At 38.5% G+C, this 19,991-nt stretch overlaps 1 protein-coding gene across 1 annotated transcript; it reads right to left on the minus strand.

The window, feature by feature from the left end:
• Positions 1-4,952: 4,952 nt before the first annotated feature.
• LOC113359472 (60S acidic ribosomal protein P1-like) lies at positions 4,953-5,384 on the minus strand. The gene is made up of 2 exons (XM_026603097.1): positions 5,304-5,384; positions 4,953-5,243 (listed from the first exon to the last, which is right to left on the minus strand). The coding sequence occupies exons 1-2, from the start codon at positions 5,382-5,384 to the stop codon at positions 4,953-4,955; spliced, it is 372 nt and encodes a 123-aa protein (XP_026458882.1).
• Between the last annotated feature and the right edge of the window lie 14,607 nt (positions 5,385-19,991).

The raw sequence follows: 19,991 nt of genomic DNA on the forward strand, positions 1-19,991 counted from the left end.
ACAATAAATCGTATTCCAACAGCAGTCATAGGCGGTATATATCCATATGAACGTCTTCATGGATAAATACCCAATTATTCCGAACTTCGTGTTTTTGGATCAACCTATTTTGTTCTTCTTCCAGAACGAGAGCGTAACAAACTCAGTATAAAGAATTCAATATGTATTTTTCTAGGGTATGGGATAGAACAGAAAGGGTATCGGTGTTATGATCCAACAAGTCAAAAACTTCGTATATCTCGTCATGTCACCTTTTGGGAGAAAATGCCATATTTCTCTCTTCCTAGAAGTAAGCTCTCTGAAAATTTCACATATAAAGATCCTTTTGATATAGGGACTCTTCCATTAGAACCTATTTCCGAGACAAGTATATCACCAGAAAATCCTCAATCCGCCATTCCTGATACTCCAGATATGCCTGAATTCTTCATTCCCCATGAACAAGAAGTGCCTGAATTCTCCATTCCTGATGCTCAAGATGTACCTGAATTCTCGTCGAATCACTCCATGTCTCATCCTGACACTGCCTCTCCTGAACAGGATCCTATACCTGAAGAGATACCTATGGCTCCTCGTGAAAGACGTCCATTAAAATTTTCCGTGCTGATCGGTGGGGGGGGGGGGATATATATCAAATCCTTTTAGAAAACACAATTTGCAAAATCCATTAAAACCTTCCGTGCTGATCAGGGGGGGGGGGAATATATATCAAATCCTTTTAAAAATTATCTTAAATTTGAGGGTACACTTCTCCAATTATCTTTCACAGAAACCCCTGAACAAAACGGTGTTGCAGAACGCAAACATTGTCACATAGTAAAAACATCTAGAACTCGGTTACTTTCTGCATCAGTTCCATCTATTTTTTGGGGGGAGTCTGTCCTTACTGCCGTATACACAATAAATCGTATTCCAACAACAGTCATAGGCGGTATATATCCATATGAACGTCTTTATGGAGAAATACCCAATTATTCAGAACTTCGTGTTTTGGATCAACCTGTTTTGTTCTTCTTCCAGAACGAGAGCGTAACAAACTCAGTAAAAAGAATTCAATATGTATTTTTCTAGGGTATGGGATAGAACAGAAAGGGTATCGTTTTTATGATCCAACAAGTCAAAAAATTCGTATATCTCGTCATGTCACCTTTTGGGAGAAAATACCATATTTCTCTCTTCCTAGAAGTAAGCTCTCTGAAAGTTTAACATATCAAGATCCTTTTAATATAGGGACTCTTCCATTAGAACCTATTTCCGAGACAAGTATATCACCAGAAAATCCTCAATCCTCCATTCCTGATACTCCAGATATGCCTGAATTTTTCATTCCCCATGAACAAGAAGTGCCTGAATTCTCCATTCATGATGCTCAAGATGTGCCTGAATTCTCGTCGAATCACTCTATGTCTCATCCTGACACTGCCTCTCCTGAACAAGATCCTATACCTGGAGAGATACCTATGGCTCCTCGTGAAAAACGTCCACAAGCTAAGTTATCTGACTATCATTGTTATTTGTCAACCATTTTGCCATTGTATGAACCTAAGTCTTACAAAGAAGCATCAGCCATTCTGGAATGGCAACACTCAATGAAGAAAGAATTGGTTGCACTAGATAAAGCTGTAACATTTGACATGGTGGATCTACCACCTGGGAAATCTGTGATCGGGTGTCGATGGGTTTACAAGATAAAAACAAGAGCTGATGGTTCTATAGAACGTTACAAGTCTCGTCTTGTTGCTCAGGGACATACACAGGAATATGGAATTGATTACGAGGAAACAGTTGCACCTGTTGCTCGTATGACAACAGTACGCACACTCTTTGTTGTTGCTTCATCTCGTGAATGGTATCTTCATCAAATGGACGTTACAAATGCCTTCCTTCACGGAGAACTTCAAGTAGAAGTGTAAATAAAGCCACCTCCAGGATTGTCTCAGTCTCCAAACCAAGTCTGCAAGCTTCATAAAGCCCTGTATGGTCTCAAACAAGCACCTCGTGCTTGGTTTGAAAATTTCAGCACTGCTATTCTTCAATATGGATTCAAACAAATCCCTTATGACTCAGCTATATTCTTTAGGAGATCAAGCAAAGGAATTGTGATTTTTCTTCTTTATGTTGACGATATGGTGATTACAGGCAGTGATTTGGAAGGTATTGATATTCTAAAATCACAACTGAGTTCATCCTTTGAGATGAAGGATCTTGGTCATTTACGATATTTCCTTGGCATTGAAGTAGATTGATCATCTTCGGGGTATTTCATCTCTCAAGTAAAGTATGCTTCTGAGATTCTAAGTCGTGCACGGTTATCTGATAATAAGACAGCTGATACTCCATTAGAAGTGAATGTTAAGTATAACCCTATGGATGGAGAAGTTTTAACCAATCCTACATTATATTGTCAATTGGTTGGTAGTTTAAATTATTTAACTATCACTCGAACTGATATTAGTCATGCAGTTCACATCGTGAGTCAGTTTATCTCAGCTCCCCGTTCAACACACTATGCAGTTGTTCTTAGAATATTGCGTTATATCAAAGGTACGTTATATCAAGGATTGCATTTTTCTTCTACTTTTGATCTTAAACTCAGAGCATATTCCAACTCTGACTGGGTTGGTGATGTTACTGATCGTCGTTCAACCACTGGGTATTGTTTGTTTCTGGGAAACTCTCTAATTTCCCGGCGTAGTAAGAAACAAACTGTTGTCTCTCGAGATATGGGAATTGTCGTTCAACCACTTGCTCATACTACTGCTGAAATTGTTCGGCTGAGATGGCTTCTTAGAGATATGGGAATTCATCTTTCAAGGCCTACTCCATTGTTCTGTGACAACAAAGCTTCTATACACATTGCTCACAATGATGTTTTCCATGAACGAACAAAGCACATTGATATTGATTGTCACTTGTGCGACATCATTATAAGAAACAAACCATTGATCTGCAATTCGCCAAGTCTGAACTACATATAGCATATTTATTGACAAAATCACACCCCTCTAATCCTCTTCACTTTCTGGTATCCAAACTCAATATGTGCTCTAGGCCATCTTGAGTTTGGGGGGTGGGGGGGGGGGGGGTGGGGGGGGGGGGTTAAGAAACATAGTGTTGACATTCTGGATTAGAAATATTGCGTATGTCACTATCTTTACTCTAAGATACTTACGCGCATGTTACGTATATATATTATTTTGCGTGCAAGATGTTTTATTGTTATTTCCTTTTCTAAGTCTTTGTAACTTGTATAAAGAGAAGCTATGCTTCATTGTAATCTACACACCATTAATATATCAACCTTGATTTCATGACATCTCTTGTCAGAGATCACTGGGAAAATCAGTCTGCGAAAACCGTAACCAATTTGTAATCGTCATTCTTGTAATCATAACCAAATCCATATCCGCCATTGAAGTTTACTTCAAATGCCATGGATATGTTCTTGTACCCTTTGGTTGATGGATTCCAAACACTAAAATCTACCCAACTACTTTTACTAAGCTGTGTGCAAACCAAACCATTACATAATAGACAAAAAATCAACATCATCAAAGTCTTGAAATATAGAAGGGTAATCCATCCGATTAATAAATTCACACATTGTTGTTGATGATGTTGACTGTGGCAGTAAAGACGATATTGACTTATAATCTTTCGTATAGAGTTTTTTACACTTAGCCTCACAAAACAAAATACTAGTATTGTTATGTATGTTACTAATCTCATGATGCATATTTTGAAAACTACGACTACCAAACAATGCACAAAAAGACTTATTTACGCACCTAAACCGCATAAGAGACCTCCTTGGTACTCTTAAGAAAATTTCTAGGAGAAGGTCTTCCTGAAGGTTTGACATTGTTGCAATCTTCAACTTCGTGTTGTGTGAGAGGAGGAAGCGGAGAAGGCTTTCAAGTAAGTTCTACAACCCTAATAAGAAAAGACTTCCGAGTAAGAGGAGGGTTAGCTTAAATAGAATTGGTATCTTTAGTTTTCACAATGCCCTTCGAGGCCTAAATTGAGGCCATCTCCACTGAATCCCATCTTTGCGTTTTGAGTAGGCCCATGTGAAAAGAGCTTCAGATGCACTATAACACCAAGACTCAAGTCAGAGGCCGCTCACTAGCTATTTTTTTGTGCAACAATCTGCAAAATATTTTCCAAGAGATAAACAAATTTTGATTTGATACTAGTAAGTTCGATCGACAGTACTAGTAGTCCTAAATCATCCACAGCATTATATTTCATAGAATCATAATAGCTTTATATTTTTTTGACAATGCAGTGCAATTCGTATCTTTAGTATGCTTCTAATAACGAGCTAAGGCCAAACATTTTAGCATATACTACTAGTATTATGGATCAATGCTAAACACAAATTCACGTTGAACGGATTGAGAAACAGGCTAGGTGCTCTAAATTAGCATTTAGTTTGAACGGTGGAAATAAAACAGTCCAGTCATACAAACTGCAACGTGAACTACAAAGTGGAATACTGCACAGGAAATTGGAACGTTTGATGTAAGTTGTTACTAGTTCGACTAAACAACTTGTTATGATTTAAAATCCTTGATATATAAGCCATTAACTTTAAGATCTTGTTATTTTCTGTTGACATGGAAATTAAGATCCATTGTTAAAGCAAAATGAGCAATCACAGCAAGCAAACAATGTTGTAACCAGACATAACAGAGTCTCTTGTAAACTGAAGGTCTGTAGTTCTAGTTCCTTTTTTTTTTTCCTAGTTCGATCCTGCATGGAGGCAACTTTTTATTTTCACTTAATGAATTTTTGTAAGTGTCAAACATTTGTGGTGGTCAGACACTGCTTGGTTTACCAAGAGGTCCAGGGGTGGGGGAATTTTTCTAAACAGACAGTGTACAGTAAACAATTTACTACTCCTATATGATTGCATTGCTTTAGTCGGCTCCCTCACATCCAGCAACATCCTAGCAACAGAAGCAACTAAATAAAATATCAAACATTCCTCGGATATCTTCATCTCTCTCATCTTTCTCTTCCTTCTCCTCCTCAGCAGCAAGGGCTTCAGCAGCTTTTGCACCACCACCTGTTGGAGCAGAGACAGCAACGGAAGCAGCAGCCCTGCAGCCACCACCAGCACCAACGCTGGTGATCAAATCTTTAATGTTAATCTTCTCAGACAACTTAGCATAGAGGCTAGGCCAGTAAGACTCACATTGGACATTGGCTGCCTTTGCCAAAGCAGCAATCTTGTCAACCTGTTGGAAACAATTTTAATGTCAAAACCAACAGTAGCTTCAACTAGTAACAGAACACACTGGATTTTTTGTGAAAACTGCCAAATTCGGTTTTTCGGGGCCGGGAGGTTTTAACTTTGTGCAACGTTTTGCAAACGGCATTTTGGTCTATAGTATTGGATATGGGCAACCCGACACAGCTAGCTCTAGCTATGAAGAGTTTTGCTTTTGAAAATCATTTTGGTCTATAAAAGTGATATTCAACTGGAACATCTTCCCTATGATATTGAATTGGGGTAAAAAAAGGTGATGCTAGGTTAACGATATGACTCCTAGGATAAATGTGACAGGGTCTGGTGTTTTTGTTAGCTTCCACATGGTGCTTTTGGTAGCTTTCCCGTACAAATACATGGTATCCATTAACGTGAACAAAGGAAAAGCAAAAAGAATACAGTTGTTTAATACTTGTCAACATCTCCATGATAATGCATGAAAGATGAGATGAATGAATAAGTATGAATTCTTAACGAACCAATAAATAGTTTTATAGTATTGCAGGAAAGAAAATGAAATAGTTGGTACTGTAACAAATCAGAGTAGAACTATATGTAGATTTTGCAAGAAGAGACATATCAAGCAGCTGTCTTACAAGGGCCGTTATCAGTTGCGATGCTCAACTGGATGACAAAATGATAATAATTACACTATGGAACTCGAATGGACCAACTATTCTTGTCTCAGTAAGGCCGCAAGTTTCTTTTGTACAAGCTCCACTCCTAGACGAGGAGATAATCTTGGAAGTGTCTCCTGAAATAATTACCAGTGAAAGTTAGGATTTGAGTAAACATATCTTATACACGCGAGTTTTCGAACCAGACTTGGACATAAAAATCTCTAATATATAAAAGCTTAATTTTGAGTGCCTAAACGGATACTCCAAGACTTTAAAGAAACAAAACAAAGAATTATGATTTTCTCGATTGACAACTGAACTGATGTCTTTCATTACATTCATTTCAGCATACAATTATATCTAGCGTCTAGATGTGCTGCTTTTTAGATCAAGGTGTACATTCTGATTGCAGAACCTTTAGACCGTTGGGTTTTATCATTGCGTACAAACTGCTGGCAAAAGTCAGAAATCTTTTTTTTTTTTGCAGGAGAAAGTTCAGAATGTTGCTCATACCTAAACTCGCCGGTTTTAGTGCAAACAAGCTAGAAGTCATCGTCATACAGTGTGACGTATGTAATAGAGTTAGGTTAGAAGTTAGAACCATAACTTCAATAAAACCTATACTCAGCATTCTAGATTTCATAACTTCAATAAAACCTATACTCAGCATTCTAGATATGAAGAAGAGAAAGTTCAACCTTGAAGTAACGTTACATTGCTTGATAAGTTAATGGCAGCGAGGGAGCTAGGCACACAAAGAAAGTAAATTGGCACAAATGACACTCAACATCCGAAAATAGCTTTTTATGTGGGAAGCATATTGACGTAAACAATAAAATATAGGACACAAAGTACAGGGCAATAAAGAATGCGCAGCCTAACACACCATAATGGCCGACGCGGATTAAGATATTTCAACCGATATAACAAATCATTACTATAAAAATCAATGCAGCACACTACTAATAAGAGAAATCAAGAAGAAATACCAGTCACCTAGTAATGGGTGGCAAGACAGCCCCTAAGAATAAAAAAGACTAAATCTACAATGGACTGTTGAAATTTTTTGCCTTTTTATGACAAAACACCAAGGGTTTGCATTGTAAGCTGCAGTTTTGAGTGAGTGTTCCAAGTTACTTTTGACTGTTTATGTTCAGGTGCTTAATATAAATTTTGTGTGTGACATGTATGAAGTCATGAACATTACATGTAAATATCTGAATTGCTGCTGTGTGTAGAAAGTTGGAATGCCCCAAATCTCTACAAATAGGTGTCAAGACGTAATCTATGTTTTTGTTGATTACAAGTTTTTAGGTGCAACTACTAGATCGGAGGTGGGCATACACAAATTTCGTAGAATTGGGTCTGTATATTTACATGTTTAAATTGCCAATGAATATTCAACACCTATTCAACTAAACAGTCTAAACTTATGCAAGTCTTAATTCTAGTTATTCTAGGGATTGCACTTAAGAATCCACAACAACCAAAACATATTTAAGTGTTTAGCAGTGAATATTTTCAGATATTAGTAGCTTATCAAAACTGCAACTATTTATAGCCCACGCCTCCAAAATACGCTTCCAAAATTCATGTAAGGTAGTATAATGGTTGCACATAAGTCATAACCGTCCATGAGGCCGTAACCAGAGCACATTCAAACACAAAATTTGGCTGTGACTAATAATTGAAACTCGCAGTACCAGGAATAAATCCTAGGAAACCGACGTGTTATTCAACAAAAACCATTATTTCTCGATCTAGACTTAAGGTTATAAATATACTAGTTTATCCTATGCAGTTCCACCACTCTTTACTGGTGGATTGCCAAATCCACAGAAGCTAACTTTCGTAGCTATCCGAAATGCGACATTGGCATCGATAATCCTTACGAAGCATATTACTCTAAATCATTAAGCATCAGTAAAAACAAATTACATCATATCCACTAATTTTCGATGAAATATTAGCCACTTAAGCTACAATCCGTGACTACGAAATGCAGAAGACTAACCTCAGTTCCATCAGAGCGAACCCTAGCCAAGACCGGTATTTCATATTGGTATGCATTTTCCCATTGAGGATTAGTAGTAATATCTCTTACCTACACAAGAAAACAACTTTAAAATACTTAGAACATTATATTTAGGTAGAATATCTTCCACGGAACTTGTGGAGATATTAGAGTCTTATTTATAATGAAACTTGTTACAGAATTTGTTACAGACTCCAACAGAATGAAAAGACTTGAACAAATTCAAACTACTGACTAAACTGAAACGTAAATATAGCCAAAAGACTCTCCCTGTTTACTTATCTAGCTGACTGAGTTACATAGAAATCCTGTTATCTCTAACATCCCCTCTCAAGTTGTACCGGAGCTGGCGAATGTGCAACTTGCTTCTAATGTACTGGAACCGTGGTGAAGATAGCCCTTTTGTATGAGAAAATTGGTGTTTCTCTTCAAATTCATAGTGTGAGATAGTCAAAATACCTCTTGAAATGGTTGTGTGAGATAGTCGAAATACCTTTTCAATTGACAAAATTGATCTGTGTTGGTTAACAGATATAATTGGTAATGGTAATGATTTGTTTTGGTATTGTTGTTGAAAGGTATTGAAGTTTGTTTAGAACTGGTTTTTAAGAATGGTTTTAGTATCAGATCTAAAGTGTTGAATCATCAAACAAAAGACTCTCCCTAGCAGAGACATTTGAACAACCTTTCTTAGCAGCAAACGATGTTAATGGCGACTGGCTATCACAGCAGAAGAGTGAGGGATCGAACCCTCCTGATACCAACTTAGAACATTATATTTAGGTAGAATATCTTCCACAGAACTTGTGGAGATATTAGAGTCTTATTTATATTGAAACTTGTTACAGAATTTGTTACAGACTCCAACAGAATGAAAAGACTTGAACAAATTCAAACTACTGACTAAACTGAAACGTAAATATAGCCAAAAGACTCTCCCTGTTTACTTATCTAGCTGACTGAGTTACATAGAAATCATGTTATCTCTAACAAAAATCAAACCAAGATACTGTATACCCAGATTACAAAAACTCTAAATAGAAAAGTTAAGAGATAAAGAACCTGTAATTGGATATCATGAAGAGAATCAGGACCATTGAGAATAAATGCAGCTTGGAGCTTTTCTTTGAGAACATCACACAAACAGCAACCAGGCTTGCTATAGAGGGTGAGTTTCCTAGTAGGATTTGCTTGTGCTGAAAAAGAGGATTTGAGAATGAAAATTCCACCCTTAGGTCTTTGTGTAGAAAACAAGGCAATTGATGATGGTGCTTTTGCTACCCCTACTGCAGCCGCTGCAATTGCCATTTTTTGTTTGTTCCTATGGATAGAAAAGAACCCCCCTTACTAGCAGAGTCTAGTAGTTACTTTCCTCTGGTACCGTAAAAGAGTCAACATCGGAATTAGCAATGATGGGTCGGGCCATCTTGATATACCCAGTCCAGCATGTTCGCCTGGTCGACTGCTTATTGGTGGTCTAGACTCTAGACCCTTAGTCCTATTCCTATGCACATGCCAAAAAAAAAAGCAGTTTGGCATATCAGGTGGCATGGAAAATCAATTGCGTCACTATGGAAAAATCAATAAGCGATAGACTTGCTAGTAAGCGGTATTATGAATAACGCTGGCGATATCATGATCATCGATGGCATTATACATTAAACCGAGCGATTTAAATAGTATCGTTGGCGATATTAATATTATCGACCACTAGATATTTTGCAACGGCTATTTCCCCCTCTACTGGTTCCTATATATACGCCCTCGTATTTCTCCAAGGTACTCACACCTACTTCAATCTATATTTCACCAATTTCTCTATCTCTATTCTCATTTTAAATTTCATAATCATCAATGGCGAGATCCAATGAAGAGAGGAATGTTATTATGAATCGACTTAGATTACAACAAGAAATTCATCGAAGGAGGTTGCAAGAACTTGATGATGAGGAAGCTGAAGATAATAAACTAATCGACACTTTGATGCTTGTACATATGTGCCAAATACCTAGATTTCTAGATCCACAAGAAGTATTCTCAAGAAGGTATACGTATCGAGGGGGAAATTTTACCATCAAAAGTTGATGCACGATTATTTTCTTCTCAATTGTGTGTACTCTGATCAAAATTTTCGAGGTCGATTTTGCATGCCTCGTCATCTGGTGATAAAGATTATTGAAGAGCTTTGTCGAGTAGAACCTCAATTAATTAATTATCAGTTTGATGCACTCAATATTAGAGGTCATAGTCCTGAACAAAAAGTTACTTCGGCTTTAAGGATTCTAGGTTATGGCACTCCAGCGGATGCGAACGACGAGTACCACTGTATGGGTAAAACAACTTCATTCACTTACCTTTCATTGTTTTGTGAAGTAATGATTTATCATTTTGGTCCAACATATTTACGAAAACCCACCGAGGAAGATGTTAGAGAAATATTGAGGGAGAATGGGGAAAGGGGATTCCCAGGAATGCTAGGTAGTCTCGATTGTATGCATTGGGTATGCAAGGACGCCCTGTTTATTTGGCAGGTCAATATAAGGGTCATTATTGATGAGTGCTAAAAAGTGCATATTTCTATATATTTTTCTTGGCATTTAACTCATCTTTTGTGCATTAATTCTACATTTTATCCCATATTCTGTATTTTCATTGTTTTCAAGAATAAATATTTTTCTTAATTAATTTTGCATTTTTAGGTACTAAATAAAGCCTGGTTATCTCACGGAGCGAAAAGAGCAAAGGAACGGCAAAGACTCTCGCTAGGAGGAAGGGAAGAATGATGTTTGCAAGAGCCGGATCAACGAGAACTGGGCTTGAAGAGGAAGAATTGTTCTTAAAGAAGATATGGGCTTGGCATACCCAAGGCCCAAAACCCTCACCCAAATCCATTTCCATTATCCATACCCATTTCCATGAGATCCGTCAGATTGGATCCATCTTGTCATCCAACGGTCTCCTCATCATTGTGCATCAAAATCCAAAGCTCCTGTCAAACACCATAGTACCTAACTCCATCTGGAGCCGTCAGCTTCGTTGTATCACTTAATCCAACGGTCGCTCAGAGCTTGTTTACATCGTGCCGTTCGATTCAATTAGTAAGTGATTATCCAACGGATCTCCTCGCTGCGCATCAACTTCAGATGATTTCGCTCAACACCCTAGCCATCGAACCCATCGACCTAAAACAAAAATCTCCTTCTTCCCAAATCAATTTTCCCCAAATTTCTTTCTTCTTCCCCGACCATGGAAAAACTGCTCTCTGCCTCCACCTCGAGCTTCACCACTTCCACCTTCTTCCCCGACCATCACAGAGACGCTGTCTCAACCACCATCACCTCCCCTACCTCAAACCCATCTCCCTAGCCTAGTTATTTTCCCCATCTCACAACCACTGAAACCCTAGGTTTTGGGGTGAGTAAAATAACTCGAACTAGGGAACAATTAGAGCATCATAGGCGTCAATTGAAGGCATAGAAGGACCAGAAGAGGTAGAGAAGAAATGGGTCGACCGTTTTGAGTGATTTGTCACATCAAATTAGGTAAAATATCTAACCCTAATTTTGAGAATTTGGGGGAAAACATTGTAAACCCTAATTTTGAATTCTGGGTATAAATAGAAGGTGTGGGTGTGTGTTGTAACCATGCCTGGATTAGCCAGTGTGTCCAGAACTGTGAGTTCTGTAAAAAATTCCATTTTATGCTCTGTTTTTATCTTTTGTTCTTCACTGTTTTGCTATCCATGTTTTTCCATGTTCTGTGTATTGTTCAGTTTCTCCATTTGATGTAATGTTCTGTACTGTTTCTGTCTATCATGTTCTGAACCTCAAATGCTAGGATTAGATGAAGTTATGAACCAGCTGAGATAGTCTTCATCATGTGCAGCTCATGTTCAGTGTTGCTAAGCCCTTAGACTAGTTGTGCTTTAATCATACAATTAGCACTTTGGTAATTATCTTAGCTGTGAGTAGAATATCCCTTAGGTTAATGGTGGATTCAACATCCTAGTGTTCTTTCATCACTCTTGTCTGTCACCCTTCATTGTTGTTATGTTTAGTGTTTAATGTTTAGTTCCTCAAATGTTAAGTTTGTTCACTGTTAGTGGTGGAAGTTTAGGTTAGAATTCATGTAAATTGAGCTGATTGAGAAATGGAGGAATTTAGTGTCCAATGTTGCTTGTGATTGATTGTGCTGTTAAAAGACAGTCAATGCTAGGAGTAAAACAGTTGGACAAGCTTCTTCTCCTTCCATTCCATTTATGTATGCCCTGGAACATAGGCAGGCTAGAACCTCCACCTAGCTCCATTAGGGACAAGGATTTAACCAAAAACAGCCACTGCCTAGCATCTTTCCTTTTCTTCTTTGTTATCTATCTGTTTTTGTGGCTTCTTATCACTGTTTTTATAGCTGTTTTTATAACTGTTTTGTGCCATGTTCTTCCTTTGCCTTTGGCCCTTGGCCATTGTCTTTGATTTATCACTGCCATGCCATTGTAAATTCACATCCTTTTTCCCTGTGTTGCTTCCATGTATATGCCATTGTCACCTTCACCATCATCATTGTTGTTTGCTGTTTGCTTTTGCCATTGTAAATATCCATGTTTTACCTTGGCCTAGTGCTCTGCTGCCTTGTTTAGCTCCAGCTGCACTAGGTCTTTTTGGCTTTTCTGCCCTTTTCCTTCCCTGGCCTTGCTGCCAGTTCTCCCCCAGCTGCTACTACTTGTTGTTGTTGTTGCTGCTGCTGTGCACTGCTTCTGCTGCTGCTGAAGCCACCACTGCTGCTGCTCCAGGTCCAGTTCAATTCTGGGCTGCAAGTCCAGTCATTACAAAAGCCCACTATATCTGTTTAGAAACCTAAGGCCCAACGACCCAGTTCACATCAAAAGACATTGAGCCCAATTCACAGTCACTGTTAGCCCAAGGCCCAGTGCAATTCAAAAGACCAAAAGCCCATAAGTACACAGTCAATCCAAAAGCCACTGAGCCCAAAACCATTTCATTGTTACAAAAACCCACTAAGCCCAAAGCACAATTAGAAGCCCAATACCAATTTAGAGCCCAAATAGCTAGAAACTCCAAACACCCCCAGTCTCTGTGGATCGACCCGTACTTGCACGAGCTACAACCGACGACCGTGCACTTGCGGTATTACTATAGGCCCGTTTCATTTCGCTTCAATTTTATACGCTAACGCGGGCCCACCAAGTTTTTGGCGCCGCTGCCGGGGACTCGGGTTTGTTTCTCTAGTAGTTTTATTAGCTATTTTTGCATTTTACTGCATAGCATTTGCATCTGCATCTGCTTCACTTCATTTGTTGTTGGACCTGCTGTTCTGAACCAGTTTTTCCTCTGCTGGGACGCCACCAAGGAAAAGAACCAAAGCCCAACTGGGTTTTTGCAACAATATCAGAGCAGCTGGGCTGTGCTTAAAAGGTAACCCATTTAAGAGAACCCGAATTGTGGGCTTCCAATTTTTAATTGTGGGCTTGTAATAATTAACCCAATTTTTGGGCTTTTTATTTTCTGTTGGGTTTGTAATTAATTTTTGTGGGCTTGTTTGTTTAATTTGTGGGCTTGTATTTAATTTTTGTGAGCTTGTTTAATTTGGACTTGTATTTTGTATTCTGGGTTTTTAAACCCAGCTGAGCTTGTAACCGATCACGCTAGGTTAACTCGTTAGTGGGCCGAGTACCCAAATTCTAGGCCGAGATTTTGGACTCAGTTTCACCAAACGTTTTCAAACCAGCTGAGCCAAAGCAAACACAAAATCAACAGTGGGCTTGCTCCCAATTTCAAAAACCAAAACTTTTCTCCCATTCAAAAACCAAATTTTACTTGCTCCCACATTAACAACCAAATTTTTTTTCTTTTATCCCACCAAAACCAAATTTTTCCCAAAAATCCAAACCCATTAAAAACCAAATTTCTTTTCAAACCCGACAAAACCAAATGTTACCTATAAAAACCAAATTTTTCCCAAAAATCCAAACCCTTTAAAAACCAAATTCTGAGCTTTGTACATTCTTTACTTAGCTTTTGAGCCAATCATGAATAGATCTTTTTCTACGGTTGGGGAGTACAACAAATCCCTTAGAGAACTTGCATATGGACAAACTTCACGTTATGAACCTTCGACGGACCATGATGTCAATATTCATAGGAATTATTATGGACATTTTCGAAGTCCCGAGCCGCAATACATGAACCCTAATGACTATTCATACATGCATCATTCATCGCAACGTGAAAATGAACATTCTGCTAGAGCCTCACTCACACAATCATCACTTATGGATCAATTAGAAGCTCGAATCACAGCTTTAGAAATGCAATCACATGAGGAATCTGTCACATCTAAATTTTTTAGGCAACCTGAAATCTATGCATGTCCCGCATGTGGTAGTCTAGACCACCCTATTGCGAATTGCTATATTTTCCATGAATTTAGGCGGACTAGAGAAATTCCAAGGTTTGAAGAACCTACAGATTATTATGCTGGTAGTTATTGGGACCATAATCAACCTTTTGTAGGTTGTGATCAATCATTTATAAACCCTAACGACCATCCACCCATGTATCAATCAACACCATGAGAAGACGAACAATTTCAAACTCCCATGATTTTTAGTGAGCAACTTCTGATGGAAGCTAAAAATCTCCTCAAACGAACCACTGCTAGTTTAGAAATGCAAACATTGAATGATCATAGCAGCATTTTTCTCCCTAATGAAGTTAATTATGAAAATAGTGTTTTTAACCCTACTCATGCTAGTAACATTGAACATGAACCTAATCTAGAGGTAAATGAGTGGAATAGAAACACTATGGTTTTTAGGGAAGCACACTCTTGTTTTGTTGAGGATGATAATAATTGTGATGTTATATTAGAAGAACATGTCTATGCTGATGATGTTATGGAACCCTTGGGTTCAAATACATTAGGCTTCTCTGCCCCGACCTTAATGAATGATATTTCTTCTAGTATTCCATGTTATGTTTCCACTGATTTGCCGATGCATGAGAATGAATCTGTTGATGATGTTGATGATTCTGATTGTGAACTTGCTAATTTGATTGATGATTGTGAGCATGATGTGACATGTGTAGATGATTTAGGAGATTTTGATTTGATTGATAATGATGTGCCTATTCCTCTACATAAGTCACAATCTGATGGCCTTCCACCCAACCTAGATTTGGTTTGTACCAATATTGTAAAACCAATTTTTCTGAGAATGCCTAATCTAGGTTTGGAACTGTGTGCTTCCCAAGTCCTTTGGACCATTTTGCATCTAAATATAATATCTTTGAGGAACCACAGTTGGAAAGCATGTTTGCCCGTCCCTAGCACAGTTCATTTCGAGTAGACTTGTGCATGAGAACCCCCAAAACTGCGAGATTTTGTTTCAAAATTTTATCCGTTGAAAATCCAGGTTTGGGGGTAGCTCATTTGTTTCACAGCTTCACGTGCTTTTCTTTCATGTGTGAAGTTGTTGAAACCGCTACACTTTGTCTTTTGGGTTGATCCTCAACTCTTTAGACTTTTGGTGTATGGTGAATTTTTTGTATATAATCCAGTAGATAAATTTTAAAACTTTTTGGTTTCTTTTGTATATATTTTTGTTAATCCAATATGATCTAAGTTGACAATGTTGGATTCTAGCCGGTGAATAATGGAGTTCGGTTCGTGTTTTCGACGAATCGGGTATTCTCTCCTTTTACTCTACTCAACATGTCCTCTTCATATGTTGATTATAATTTTGTTATCTTTTGAAACATTGAGGACAATGTTTAGTTTAGGTTTGGGGGTGAAAGTAGATACCACGATACATATAATTGAAAACAAGAACTCCTTCTTTTTGAAAAAAATGAAAAATGAAAATAAAAAATGAAAAATTGAAAAAAAAAAAAAAAAAACATAAAAATGGAGCTCATTTACCTTGAAATGTTGACTCTTGTGCAAATATGTAATTATTAGGAGTCTTAGTCTAGATATTTAGGCACCCTGATTCTAGCACAATTCACATAGTGATAAGAAATTTGCACGCGCACGATCTACCAATACATGTATAGCCTCGATCTTCGGTGTTTATCGGAAGTCAGTTGCCAATCACTTTAGAATACTGAACGAAACTTGACTAGCTTGTTCTTTGGTTGGTTGGGATAGAAGGTGGAGGTTACATTAAGAAAGACAACCATCGAATTTAACTGGGTGCATCAAAAAGGGCTACCTCTTGCAAAGTGTCATGTAATCTTTTGTTTCCTTTTGTATATGTATCAAAAGTGTTTCCTTATCAAAAAAAAAAAAAAAAAAAATGAAAAAAATGAAAAAAAAAAATCAATCAAGTATTTATCAATTCCATCCTCTCTTGTTCCAAAAATAAAAGAGAGTAGTCAATGTAAATAAGAGTCATGTAAATAGTCATTTTGTTGTTTCATTGTAATAAGCAAGGAAGGGTGTATGCCATTGATGTACAACGCGAGTAATTGTGAAATACCTCCAACTCATTCACAATTCTCGTAAAGTACGGACAACTAGCTAGATTTCGACCTTGGTTCTTAGCCTGAGAAACTATCTCTTGGTGATTAGTAGTCATAACATCCGATCTTTCTTTACACATGTGTAGATACACTTTACACTCTTATCACATGTCTTTATTTGTTATCAGTGCTAGGATTGTGCCTTTGATAGCTAGATTGACATCTCCATTTTGCTGTGAGCTTAAACTGACTTGCACATGTCACATTTGATGGAATCTGAGCTTATATTTTGACCTAGAACTTTGTAGGTACGTTCTAAGCAAACCTTCACGAGACTTAACTCGTCCACTAGGGACACTTAGTGGTTTAAAAGGCTTAGTGCATACGCCAAATGCATTCGAGAGACCAGCGACAGTGGTATAGGTAGGATTTCCTTAGTTTTGTTTTACTTGAGGACAAGTAAAATTCAGGTTTGGGGGTATTTTATGAGTGCTAAAAAGTGCATATTTCTATATATTTTTCTTGGCATTTAACTCATCTTTTGTGCATTAATTCTACATTTTATCCCATATTCTGTATTTTCATTGTTTTCAAGAATAAATATTTTTCTTAATTAATTTTGCATTTTTAGGTACTAAATAAAGCCTGGTTATCTCACGGAGCGAAAAGAGCAAAGGAACGGCAAAGACTCTCGCTAGGAGGAAGGGAAGAATGATGTTTGCAAGAGCCGGATCAACGAGAACTGGGCTTGAAGAGGAAGAATTGTTCTTAAAGAAGATATGGGCTTGGCATACCCAAGGCCCAAAACCCTCACCCAAATCCATTTCCATTATCCATACCCATTTCCATGAGATCCGTCAGATTGGATCCATCTTGTCATCCAACGGTCTCCTCATCATTGTGCATCAAAATCCAAAGCTCCTGTCAAACACCATAGTACCTAACTCCATCTGGAGCCGTCAGCTTCGTTGTATCACTTAATCCAACGGTCGCTCAGAGCTTGTTTACATCGTGCCGTTCGATTCAATTAGTAAGTGATTATCCAACGGATCTCCTCGCTGCGCATCAACTTTAGATGATTTTGCTCAACACCCTAGCCATCGAACCCATCGACCTAAAACAAAAATCTCCTTCTTCCCAGATCAATTTTCCCCAAATTTCTTTCTTCTTCCCCGACCATGGAAGAACTGCTCTCTGCCTCCACCTCGAGCTTTACCACTTCCACCTTCTTCCCCGACCATCACAGAGACGCTGTCTCAACCACCATCACCTCCCCTACCTCAAACCCATCTCCCTAGCCTAGTTATTTTCCCCATCTCACAACCACTGAAACCCTAGGTTTTGGGGTGAGTAAAATAACTCGAACTAGGGAACAATTAGAGCATCAGAGGCGTCAATTGAAGGCATAGAAGGACCAGAAGAGGCAGAGAAGAAATGGGTCGACCGTTTTGAGTGATTTGTCACATCAAATTAGGTAAAATATCTAACCCTAATTTTGAGAATTTGGGGGAAAACATTGTAAACCCTAATTTTGAATTCTGGGTATAAATAGAAGGTGTGGGTGTGTGTTGTAACCATGCCTGGATTAGCCAGTGTGTCCAGAACTGTGAGTTCTGTAAAAAAATTCCATTTTATGCTCTGTTTTTATCTTTTGTTCTTCACTGTTTTGCTATCCATGTTTTTCCATGTTCTGTGTATTGTTCAGTTTCTCCATTTGATGTAATGTTCTGTACTGTTTCTGTCTATCATGTTCTGAACCTCAAATGCTAGGATTAGATGAAGTTATGAACCAGCTGAGATAGTCTTCATCATGTGCAGCTCATGTTCAGTGTTGCTAAGCCCTTAGACTAGTTGTGCTTTAATCAGACAATTAGCACTTTGGTAATTATCTTAGCTGTGAGTAGAATATCCCTTAGGTTAATGGTGGATTCAACATCCTAGTGTTCTTTCATCACTCTTGTCTGTCACCCTTCATTGCTGTTATGTTTAGTGTTTAATGTTTAGTTCCTCAAATGTTAAGTTTGTTCACTGTTAGTGGTGGAAGTTTAGGTTAGAATTCATGTAAATTGAGCTGATTGAGAAATGGAGGAATTTAGTGTCCAATGTTGCTTGTGATTGATTGTGTTGTTAAAAGACAGTCAATGCTAGGAGTAAAACAGTTGGACAAGCTTCTTCTCCTTCCATTCCATTAATGTATGCCCTGGAACATAGGCAGGCTAGAACCTCCACCTAGATCCATTAGGGACAAGGATTTAACCAAAAACAGCCACTGCCTAGCATCTTTCCTGTTCTTCTTTGTTATCTATCTGTTTTTGTGGCTTCTTATCACTGTTTTTATAGTTGTTTTTATAACTGTTTTGTGCCCTGTTCTTCCTTTGCCTTTGGCCCTTGGCCATTGTCTTTGATTTATCACTTCCATGCCATTGTAAATTCACATCCTTTTTCCCTGTGTTGCTTCCATGTATATGCCATTGTCACCTTCACCATCATCATTGTTGTTTGCTGTTTGCTTTTGCCATTGTAAATATCCATGTTTTACCTTGGCCTAGTGCTCTGCTGCCTTGTTTAGCTCCAGCTGCACTAGGTCTTTTTGGCTTTTCTGCCCTTTTCCTTCCCTGGCCTTGCTGCCAGTTCTCCCCCAGCTGCTACTACTTGCTGTTGCTGTTGCTGCTGCTGTGCACTGCTTCTGCTGCTGCTGAAGCCACCACTGTTGCTGCTCCAGGTCCAGTTCAATTCTGGGCTACAAGTCCAGTCATTACAAAAGCCCACTGTATCTGTTTAGAAACCTAAGGCCCAACGGCCCAGTTCACATCAAAAGACATTGAGCCCAATTCACAGTCACTGTTAGCCCAAGGCCCAGTGCAATTCAAAAGACCAAAAGCCCATAAGTTCACAGTCAATCCAAAAGCCACTGAGCCCAAAACCATTTCATTGTTACAAAAACCCACTAAGCCCAAAGCACAATTAGAAGCCCAATAGCAATTTAGAGCCCAAATAGCTAGAAACTCCAAACACCCCCAGTCTCTGTGGATCGACCCGTACTTGCACGAGCTACAACCGACGACCGTGCACTTGCGGTATTACTGTAGGCCCGTTTCATTTCGCTTCAATTTTATACGCTAACGCGGGCCCACCAATTATCCAAAACCAACAGTTATCCTTGAAGCTGCTGCTTCTTATGATTGTTGGATATGGCACGCTTTTTTCGTCTTCCGGGTTCACAAAATGATATCGATGTTTTGCACAAGTCGCCTCTATTTGAAGATTTGAAGCATGGAATTTGTCCCCAAGTCTGTTTCATGATCAACGACCACCAGTACACTTATGGCTATTATCTTGTGGATGGTATCTACCAAAAATGGTCCATCTTGGTTCAATGCTACAGTCATCCTCCTGTCGGTGCATCAGGTCGTTCATACTGGCATTTTAACGATGCCCAAATGGCAGCGAGGAAGGATGTGGAATGCGCTTTTGGAATTTTAAAGAGGAAGTTCGCTATCATTTGTGGCCCATATCGTGGGTTGAGTCCTCGTGAAATGCACAAGACTATGCTCACTTATATAATTCTTCATAACATGGTA

The sequence above is a fragment of the Papaver somniferum genome, chromosome 3 (genome assembly GCF_003573695.1).
Source record: "Papaver somniferum cultivar HN1 chromosome 3, ASM357369v1, whole genome shotgun sequence".
Classification (NCBI taxonomy): Eukaryota; Viridiplantae; Streptophyta; class Magnoliopsida; order Ranunculales; family Papaveraceae; genus Papaver; species Papaver somniferum.

What these genes read in the sequence shown, in the direction of transcription:
- LOC113359472 (XM_026603097.1), bottom strand. Translation starts at nt 5,384, where the DNA reads ATGCCGTTTGCAAAACGTTGCACAAAGTTAAAACCTCCCGGCCCCGAA. An exon ending in CAGTTTTCACAAAAAATCCA is followed by an intron (nt 5,244 to 5,303) that starts GTGTGTTCTGTT and finishes TGTTTCCAACAG; the next exon opens with GTTGACAAGATTGCTGCTTT.